This window comes from Alosa alosa, chromosome 11, assembly GCF_017589495.1.
Source record: "Alosa alosa isolate M-15738 ecotype Scorff River chromosome 11, AALO_Geno_1.1, whole genome shotgun sequence".
In the NCBI taxonomy this organism is placed as follows: Eukaryota; Metazoa; Chordata; class Actinopteri; order Clupeiformes; family Clupeidae; genus Alosa; species Alosa alosa.
The window spans coordinates 16,973,379-16,983,762 of record NC_063199.1 but is presented as its reverse complement, the minus strand read 5'-3'; the positions used below and the strand labels follow the sequence as shown (position 1 = coordinate 16,983,762).

General features: G+C 39.9%; 1 protein-coding gene and 6 non-coding genes across 10 annotated transcripts in view; 1 reads left to right on the top strand and 6 right to left on the bottom strand.

Moving 5' to 3' along the window:
- Positions 1–120: 120 nt before the first annotated feature.
- si:dkey-71d15.2 (SH3 domain-containing kinase-binding protein 1) overlaps positions 121–10,384 on the top strand; it is an 18,147-nt gene continuing 7,883 nt past the window's right edge. The window contains exons 1-5 of one of the 4 annotated variants that reach the window (XM_048257935.1): positions 121–319; positions 423–485; positions 959–1,058; positions 3,310–3,404; positions 4,816–4,947. In XM_048257935.1, the coding sequence (XP_048113892.1) occupies positions 1,028–1,058; positions 3,310–3,404; positions 4,816–4,947 (258 nt within the window). In that variant the 5' untranslated portion in view covers positions 121–319; positions 423–485; positions 959–1,027. Of the gene's footprint in view, positions 320–418; positions 486–958; positions 1,059–3,309; positions 3,405–4,815; positions 4,948–10,384 lie in introns of all 4 variants that reach the window. The other 3 variants (XM_048257936.1, XM_048257934.1, XM_048257937.1) reach the window with 3 other exon arrangements.
- On the bottom strand, positions 6,719–6,811 carry trnai-uau. The gene is given in 2 exon segments: positions 6,719–6,754; positions 6,774–6,811. It is a non-coding gene; the product is annotated as a tRNA-Ile (tRNA).
- On the bottom strand, positions 6,949–7,041 carry trnai-uau. Its single transcript is given in 2 exon segments — positions 6,949–6,984; positions 7,004–7,041. It is a non-coding gene; the product is annotated as a tRNA-Ile (tRNA).
- Positions 7,212–7,304, bottom strand: trnai-uau. The gene is given in 2 exon segments: positions 7,212–7,247; positions 7,267–7,304. It is a non-coding gene; the product is annotated as a tRNA-Ile (tRNA).
- trnai-uau lies at positions 7,430–7,522 on the bottom strand. Its single transcript is given in 2 exon segments — positions 7,430–7,465; positions 7,485–7,522. It is a non-coding gene; the product is annotated as a tRNA-Ile (tRNA).
- trnai-uau lies at positions 8,580–8,672 on the bottom strand. The gene is given in 2 exon segments: positions 8,580–8,615; positions 8,635–8,672. It is a non-coding gene; the product is annotated as a tRNA-Ile (tRNA).
- Positions 9,294–9,386, bottom strand: trnai-uau. Its single transcript is given in 2 exon segments — positions 9,294–9,329; positions 9,349–9,386. It is a non-coding gene; the product is annotated as a tRNA-Ile (tRNA).

Genomic DNA, 10,384 nt, shown 5'->3' with positions numbered 1-10,384 from the left:
CAGGTGCCCTTCTCATGTTTGATTGGTTGCAGGAGTGGTCCCTTAAAAGGAAATGCCACTATGGGAGGGGGGTACTGAGAGAAATGTCACTGGCACTTGGCTTCAGACAGACAACGACACAGAGAGAGACAGTCATCATGTGTCTATAGAAACGGAAGTTACATGAATGGTTTAGTCAGAGAATTTCCCAGACAGGGGGGTTTGCCGACTTTGTAAGTGTTAGGCCTAGTTACAGTGGGCAACAGGATAGATCAAACAGAACTACATGGGAGTTTATATATTCATCATGAGTCCCTCAATGTCAGAGAGTCAATAACAGGTAAGGTACCACACAAAAACTATCCCTTTGTTTTCTCAACAAAAAAAAATGATGTGCAATGAAGTGAATTCCATGTAGACCATCAACCCTCTCTCTCAGCCAGGTTGTCTCTTCACATGGTGTCAAAAGACACAGAATTCACTGGATGGGCTGCACTCTTGGACTAGTGAGTGCGACACACAATGAATCATTGCTGCTAAACTTAGACATGACAATGCATATGCCCTGGCACTGGCAGTGCACAGGAGTCAGGCTGGCTGGTGTAGGGTTGCCGCCAATAGTTATGTTACTACATGGTGTGGAATGTTTGTACAATGAGATTGTGTGAACGAGGCTATTCCACAGCAAGGCAAAGCTGATGTCTTTATACTGTATCAACTGGGTTAACTACCAGAGTGGACATACAATCTTTAGTTCCTCACATACAGTACGAGTTTCTTGACATTCATGTGCCACTAATATCCCTTTCATATGCTTCGACTAGGGTTCAACCCAGGTTGATTTTGTCTGAAAGGGTTAACTTTGTGATCCACCACTCGAGACAATGAGAATGAGAAATATTCCTGAAAATGTGAAATGTTTACTGTGGCTTTATCTTCTATTCTCTCTATTTCTATTGTTCCTCTCCTGTGAAAGCAGAGTTCACACTGTTTCTAGGACAGTTTATTTCTCTTCCATTCAGTATCACCCCTTTGCTTCCTTCTTGCAATGGGCAACTACAGTTCGGCTCTTACTGCTGGTAAGTTGGTATCTCCTTTACTTTGACTAGTAGTCAAATTATTTGGTTGGACACTATTGGCTTATTTTGGGCTTTAGGGAAATGCCTGGGATGTGAGGTGTACACTGGAGAGTCAATCAGATCTATTGTTTTTTCACAAGCATGCTAATTAGGGGAAATGCAAAAGTACATGGTGAGCTTTCATGACAGTATTAGATTCTAGAAAGATTGGATATACTTGGCTACTATACGTTTGTTTACTGCTTAGTTTTTGAGCCAGAGGGGTTGGTCGGTACCATCTGGGGAATAAGTCTCATAGTGATTTTTGGCAAAGTATACCACCCTAGAGTTAGACAATAAGTGATAGCATTGCATTGGTAGTAGATTTTTGTGTGTTATCACCCTATTTATGTCTGTTACATGCTTATGCAGGGATATATTACAGGTAGGCTAAAAATAATCTTAACTAATAGGTATCCTCACAAAACTTCCATAGCTGATTATTTACATTATGTCAATAATATTTTGTATTAGAAGTTTTCTGAAATATGATGTATAAATATGTAAATGAGACATGATCTAATGAAATATGCAATCATTTGCATATATTTCAAGTACAATCTTAACATTGGATAAAGTCATGTTCAAAATTCTTCTTTTTGTTTTTTTGTTTTGGTGACATTAGAGTGAAATATTATTCCTGAATAAGATAAACGTTATTCCTTTTTGAGAATGTCTTCATACATTTGCTGAAAACACATGTTATACAGTATGTCTCCAGAACATTTATTTACTTTCCATACTATAGGTTACAAATCATATATGAACAACCTCCTCTATAAAATCCTCTAGCATATAGGAGTATAACTGGAAACTTTAGTGTTTGTAAGTACAAGTGAAACGAAGTGGAGATTTCTGTTTAAGAGTTATGAAAATGGCGATAATAGATGTTTTTTTAATGGATGTTGGCAGTATTTTGATCTATATAAAATACCCAAATTCAAAACACCCCCTGTAATAACATTTCACTCGGTTAGCCTATTCACCTGTAAGATATCCCTCCATAGACATACAATGGACATAAACAGGCTGATAAAACACAAAAAGCTACCCCAAATGCAATATCACATATTTTGAAATTCTAGGGTGGTATAACTTGTCAAAATCACTATGAGACTTATTTACCTTGAATGGTACCTATTGACCAAAATTAGAGGGTCTGGCTCAATGACTATTTGTGGGAGGTGAAGACTTCAAAATACAGAATCAAAATACTCAAAACTGCACAGCACAAAGGATAAATAACAACCTTATCTGAAATGCTGGGAAACAATATAGTTATTATCAAGCCAAGTGGAAATAAAAAGTAACACCTGTAGTCCTACACATACACCTGTATTCCTACACATTATGACATCACTTGAGATAACCCAGTCTTTTGACTAAATGTGTTGTATGGATTTCAGAGGGGCTGGGTATCAGCTTTTGATTTAGGATCTATTAATCGATTAGTTGTCAACTATTAAATAAATCACCAACTATTTCGGAAACAGTTTGTGTTTAATTTTTTATGAAAAACAGGTAAAGAAATTTCGATTGCAGCTTCTTAAATTTGAATGTTTTCAAATTCACTTACTCCTTTATTATAGTAAACTAAATATGTGACGTGTAGACAAAACAAGGGATTTGAGTAATGTTGGGCTTTTGGAAACACTGATACTTTCATATTTTCTGACATTGTATTGATCAAACAACTAATTGATTAATCGACTATGAAAATAATCTTGGTTGCAGCCCTAGTATAGTCAGTGCTTTGGTGTCACATAAAGGGCTTTTAATAGAAGGAGCTTGGTCGCTTCTCCTGCACAGACTGCATTCATATGTTTGGTATTCAAATATCTGGCTCTTCTTTTGCATACTGGTGTACTCTAGGTCCAGCGCATTCAACGTCCAGTCAGTAAATGAGCACCATACTGCAGGGGAAACACAACACATTAGAGGGGTGGTTTTATGTTGTGTGGGGTCTTCTGGATATTTGGATTGTATAAAAGACATAACTTTATAACTGGATTTGAGCCAATGCCATGGGTTTGTATACAAGTTGTTTGCTTTGCTTGGGAAGTGCTTTATCAATATCTGCATTTATGTAGGACAAAACTGTGAATAACAGTCAACAGTCGGTATCAGTGTGCTCTTTCAACTATCATGAGTGCTGGAAGTAGTTGCTTCTTACGTCTCTGAGTAAGTGCACATCATATCGTTTATGATTTAGATATTGAAGACTTTAAAGCCATCATATCCTCTGGAAGCCCATCCGCCAGGAGACGGGGCACCATTCGCAGGTCCCAATCAGAGATCCTCCTATCAGTAAGTGAACAAGACTAATGGGGTTTAATGGACAGTCACTATAGGCCTACTGAAGCATCTCTAGATTATGCTAATGACAGTACACAGATAAGGCAGTTATGATGGCAACAGGACATCAAGGGGCACATTTGGGAAACAGGACAATCAACCAAGCATATAAACCCTTTCAACTTTCAAGGCATTTCTGGTGGCTCAGAAAACAACACTGGGGTAATGGCAACTCGGGAATAAACAAAAATGGAAAATACCTGTGTTGACTGTAACCGAAAATGCTCCAAGAACAGATTGGAAGGATCTATAGTTGTGTTTCTGGCTTTTCTAGTTTTCTCGGATATCTACTTTAACCCCACCAGCTGTGCTGTAGTATTTCCAGTTTACTCAAATGTAATTTCCTGGTCATAATGTTGTTATGATGGCAGGCAGCCATGGTGCAGGGCATATAAGAGCAGCCGTACCATGTGATGGAGTGTCTGGTTGAGGAAATGGCAGGTGCGAATGATCTGACTTTAAAGAGAGAGCAGGTGACGACACACACACTGCGGAGGGGAATTGGGGGTTGGGGTCATGACATGATTCCAGTGTTGTTTACAGATGACAGAGTGAAGATTAGGCAGTGCCATTTCCATACTCAGCCTGTCCTTGGGTTATATTTAACTCCCTGTTTCTCTCTCTGTTGATACCCTCCAAATGAAGTCTTACGGTATGTTGTAATGTGCATCATTGCTCAGTGCTTTTAATCTGAAAACATTTTAGGGTCCATATTTTCAAAAACGTGTACAACAACATTATTATTTTATGAATGGGCAAGTTGCCAATACTTATTTTTATTGTCAAGCTGATTGTTATTTTGCAAGCAAGATTTGAACTGTAAGGAGACTTTTCTGCCCCATAGTTCACGCATAATTGGTCAACAGTGGTTATTGCTAGCTGCTAGACTAGGCACAACAGTTATCTCTCTTTCTTCAGTGCATGCACAGGCAAAATGATCACGTTTTCATACAGTGACACCTAGTTCATTTCTTTCTGACTGCAACACTTAGAAAGCTATTTATATTTGTCAGAACATTTATTTTTGTGGTAGCTGTCATCAATGCAACGACATCTGGCTGAAGTAGAGAGTATCACTAGCAGCAGCCTCAAACAGCTGTTTTCCCTCCTCAGTACTTATATTCACATCTAAATGCACCAATACTACCAATACATGTCGATAATATATACAGTATTGGTAATACATTTTATATGGCTTTCTTCGCAGTGTAACACACAGTGTAATAATCTTTCGGTAACCTACTATCATGCAATCACAATGTATCAGTTATTTTTGTTACTCAATATAGTTTGATGCCATGATTAAAATATGCTCAGTATAAAGTGTGGCCATATACTTATTAATCTGCTCTCTTTACCACAGTCCTCCCAGTCCCCAATCTCTGACTCGTTCCCGCCTGTAATGCCCTGTGATGAGTCACAGACACCTGAGCCAGAGGAGACTAATGGACCCGACCTGCTGGCCCTCAAGTTCCTCAATGTGGTGGACGCCCCAGTAAGTCACCTCTTCAGCCTCTGCCTGGTGTCCCCCTTCTCTCCATGTACTTATTGGTTTTGCCAGGCTTCCCCCCAGACCCCACATGCAAAGCAAACCTGCACCAGGGGAGCTTACCATCATAGAGCAGCTCAGAGTTTTCCATTAGCAAACTGTTTACATGTTTCTTAACACAGTATTAAAACAGTATCAGTATAAAAAGACAATAGCAAGAGTTACATGTAAATAACTTATACAAGCATATTGGCATGTTTTTGACAATACAGAGAGAACAACCCATCTCTCTTCCCTAACTCTTCTTTTCAAAGAAGACGTACCCTACCTTTTCTGACATTGACAATTCACTCTTTTTCTCGTATTCTTTTTTTTGGATGACAAAGACTGTGAGAGCTGCTTGACTTTTTTGAGATCTAAAACTGGGGTCTATACCAACCTGTCACCGAGGCTATCAGATTGACTTTGTAATTCATTTAAAAAAATATTACAGCCACAGATTCATGTTCAGTAGAGCAGCTGTTGAGAGTTACTAGCGATACCATTAGCACTATGAGAAGCCATAAGACCTAAGCAGATCATTGGCACGGCAGCTTCTGCCTCACTGGTGTTTTGGAGAGACAGGGAGAGGTGGCTGTGGTGTTGGGCAGATCTTAGCTGTGAAATTGTGTCCTAGTGGCTGAGGATTGGATAGACATTAGACATTGGCAAGGAAGTTTCTGCAAGTTAATAATAGATATCGATCTGTTTATTATATTGTGTTTATCAAATGTAATGGAGCTACAGACACAGTTCAGAAATTCAGTGGAATAAAAAGAAAATCAGTGTGCAGTCAAATATTGGGATAGTGACTTCATATGAACTTGCTGGATGGTGAATTCTCAGAAGTAAGTTGCATAGCTCTCCTAGCAGGAGATTAACAGTAGTGTCAAATTTGAGGATGAAACTCACAATACTACTAAATCCACTTGGCAAAGATTTAAAGCAGGTGCAACAAGTGGTGTCAAATGTACACAGACTTACATGTTCTTCAACTCACAACCTTAGCATTGCTCTACTCAAACTGTCTTATAAGTATTGAGCAATGACAGGTTGTGCCACTGGAGCGCCTCAAAATGTGTAGAAATAAAGACAGATCGGACATGCCATACAGCTCTTTTTTATACAGGTGTCTCATTTCAATGAATATGAGCTCAATATGACAGAAGCCATGTGACGATGTGCTGCCTCACATCATTAATTACAATTATTATGTAATTAATGATGTATGTAATTAATTATGTATGTCAATTTCATGAATTATTATTTGTGCATGTCACTGGAGCCATAAAGAATGTGTAGTAATACAGAGAGAACAGAGGAGTCATTCAGCACTATTTTCTAGAAATTCTCGTAATCTTGTAATACAGACAGAACAGAGGAATCATTCAGCACTATTTTCTACAAATTCTGGTTTCATTGAAGATGAGCTGAATATGTCAGGAGCCAAAGTAATTTCTTAAAGAGTAGATGCTCCAGGTGAGGCTCGAACTCACAACCTCGGCATTGCTCTGCAGGAACTGTCTTTATAAGTACCGCCAAGCTAACCGATCATTCAGCACTTAGCCACTGGAGCCATGGCCAAAGTAATTTCTTGTGTAGTAATACAGACAGAACAGAGGAGTCATTCAGCACTATTTTCTAGAAATTCTGGTTTCAGCACTATTTTTACAAATTCTGGTTTTATTGAAGATGAGCTGAATATGTCAGGAGCCAAAGTAATTTCTTAAAGAGTAGATGCTCCAGGTGAGGCTCGAACTCACAACCTCGGCATTGCTCTGCAGGAACTGTCTTATAAGTACCACGAGCTAACCGATTGCGCCACTGGAGCCATGGGAGTGTGTAGTAATACAGAAAGAACAGAGGAATCATTCAGCACTATTTTCTACAAATTCTGGTTTCATTGAAGATGAATCATTGAATATGTCATCGCTGAATATGAGCCAAAGTAATTTCTTAAAGAGTAGATGCTCCAGGTGAGGCTCGAACTCACAACCTCGGCATTGCTCTGCAGGAACTGTCTTATAAGTACCGCGCGCTAACCGATTGCGCCACTGGAGCCATAAAGAATGTGTAGTAATACAGAGAGAACAGAGGAGTCATTCAGCACTATAGAAAGAATCTTGTAATACAGACAGAACAGAGAATCATTCAGCACTATTTTCTACAAATTCTGGTTTCATTGAAGATCTGAATATGTCAGGAGCCAAAGTAATTTCTTAAAGAGTAGATGCTCCAGGTGAGGCTCGAACTCACAACCTCGGCATTGCTCTGCAGGAACTGTCTTATAAGTACCGCGCGCTAACCGATTGCGCCACTGGAGCCATGGGGAGTGTGTAGTAATACAGACAGAACAGAGGAGTCATTCAGCACTATTTTCTACAAATTCTGGTTTCATTGAAGATGAGCTGAATATGTCAGGAGCCAAAGTAATTTCTTAAAGAGTAGATGCTCCAGGTGAGGCTCGAACTCACAACCTCGGCATTGCTCTGCAGGAACTGTCTTATAAGTACCACGAGCTAACCGATTGCGCCACTGGAGCCATGGGGAGCGTGTAGTAATACAGACAGAACAGAGGAGTCATTCAGCACTATTTTCTAGAAATTCTGGTTTCATTGTAATACAGACAGAAGATGTCAGGAGCCAAAGTAATTTCATGGTTTCAGCTGAACTATTTTCTGCAAATGGTTTCATTGAAGATGAGCTCTGAATATGTCAGGAGCCAAAGTAATTTCTTAAAGAGTGTGTAGTAATACAGAGTGAGAATCATTCAGAACTATTTTCCTCTGGCATTGAATATGCAGGAACTGTCTTATAAGAAACTCACAACCTCGGCATTGCTCTGCAGGAACTGTCTTATAAGTACCGCGCGCTAACCGATTGCGCCACTGGAGCCATAAAGAATGTGTAGTAATACAGAGAGAACAGAGGAGTCATTCAGCACTATTTTCTAGAAATTCTCGTAATCTTGTAATACAGACAGAACAGAGGAATCATTCAGCACTATTTTCTACAAATTCTGGTTTCATTGAAGATGAGCTGAATATGTCAGGAGCCAAAGTAATTTCTTAAAGAGTAGATGCTCCAGGTGAGGCTCGAACTCACAACCTCGGCATTGCTCTGCAGGAACTGTATTATAAGTATAAGTACCACTGGAGCCATAACCGATTACAGACAGAACAGAGGCCATTCTGGAGCCAAATGGGGGAGCTGAATATGTAGAGCCAAATACAGACAGAACAGAGCAGTCAGTCAGCACTATTTTCTAGAAATTGTGGTTTCATTGAAGATGCGCTGAATATGTCAGGAGCCAAAGTAATTTCTTAAAGAGTAGATGCTCCAGGTGAGGCTCGAACTCACAACCTCGGCATTGCTCTGCAGGAACTGTCTTATAAGTACCAGGAACCAGCTAACCGATTAGCCACTGGAGCCCACTGTAGCCATACAGGAGAACTGTGTCATTCAGCAATACAAATTCTGGTTTCATTGAAAAGATGTCAGAGGAATCATTCAGCACTATTTTCTACAAATTCTGGTTTCATTGAAGATGCTGTGTGAATATGTCAGGAATCATTCAAAGTAATTTCTTAAAGAGTAGATGCTCCAGGTGAGGCTCGAACTCACAACCTCGGCATTGCTCTGCAGGAACTGTCTTATAAGTACCACGCGCTAACCGATTGCGCCACTGGAGCCATAAAGAATGTGTAGTAATACAGAGAGAACAGAGGAGTCATTCAGCACTATTTTCTAGAAATTCTCGTAATCTTGTAATACAGACAGAACAGAGGAATCATTCAGCACTATTTTCTACAAATTCTGGTTTCATTGAAGATGAGCTGAATATGTCAGGAGCCAAAGTAATTTCTTAAAGAGTAGATGCTCCAGGTGAGATGAACTCACAGCATTGCTCTGCAGGAACTGTCTTATAAGTACTCACAACCTAACGGCATTGCCACTGGAGCCATGGGAACTGTGTAGTAATACAGACAGAACAGAGGAGTCATTCTATTTTCACTATTTTCTGAAGATGAGCTGAATATGTCAGGAGCCAAAGTAATTTCTTAAAGAGTAGATGCTCCAGGTGAGGCTCGAACTCACAGTAGTAATACAGACAGAACAGAGGAGTCATTCAGCACTATTTTCTAGAAATTGTGGTTTCATTGAAGATGCGCTGAATATGTCAGGAGCCAAAGTAATTTCTTAAAAAGATGTCCAGATGCTCTCAGGTGCAGGAACTGTCTCGAACTCACAACCTCAGAGGAGTCATTGCACTATTTTCTGCAGAATATGAACTGTAATTTCTTAAAAGTAGATGCTCCAGGTGAGGCTCGAACTTACAACCTCGGCATTGCTCTGCAGGAACTGTCGTATAAGTACCGTGCGCCAACCGATTGCGCCACTGGAGCCATAAAGAATGTGTAGTAATACAGAGAGAACAGAGGAGTCATTCAGCACTATTTTCTAGAAATGTAGTAATACAGACAGAACAGAGGAGTCATTCAGCACTATTTTCTAGAAATTCTGGTTTCATTGAAGATGCGCTGAATATGTCAGGAGCCAAAGTAATTTCTTAAAGAGTAGATGCTCCAGGTGAGGCTCGAACTCACAACCTCGGCATTGCTCTGCAGGAACTGTCTTATAAGTACCACATTGCTCTGCAGGAACCTAACCGATTGCCACTGGAGCCACTGTAATACAGAGCCATCAGGGAAACTGTGTAGTAATACAGACAGAACAGAGGAATCATTCAGCACTATTTTCTACAAATTCTGGTTTCATTGAAGATGAGCTGAATATGTCAGGAGCCAAAGTAATTTCTTAAAGAGTAGATGCTCCAGGTGAGGCTCGAACTCACAACCTCGGCATTGCTCTGCAGGAACTGTCTTATAAGTACCGATTAGCCACTGGAGCCGATGTAGTAATACCAGAACTGGTCATTCAGCACATAGGGTGTAATCTTGTAATACAGACAGAACAGAGGAATCATTCAGCACTATTTTCTACAAATTCTGGTTTCATTGAAGATGAGCTGAATATGTCAGGAGCCAAAGTAATTTCTTAAAGAGTAGATGCTCCAGGTGAGGCTCGAACTCACAACCTCGGCATTGCTCTGCAGGAACTGTCTTATAAGTACGCTAACCGATTGCGCCACTGGAGCCATAAAGAATGTGTAGTAATACAGAGAGAACAGAGGAGTCATTCAGCCATTTTCTAGAAATTCTGTAATGTAGTAATACAGACAGAACAGAGGAATCATTCAGCACTATTTTCTACAAATTCTGGTTTCATTGAAGATGAGCTGAATATGTCAGGAGCCAAAGTAATTTCTTAAAGAGTAGATGCTCCAGGTGAGGCTCGAACTCACAACCTCGGCATTGCTCTGCAGGAACTGTCTTATAAGTAC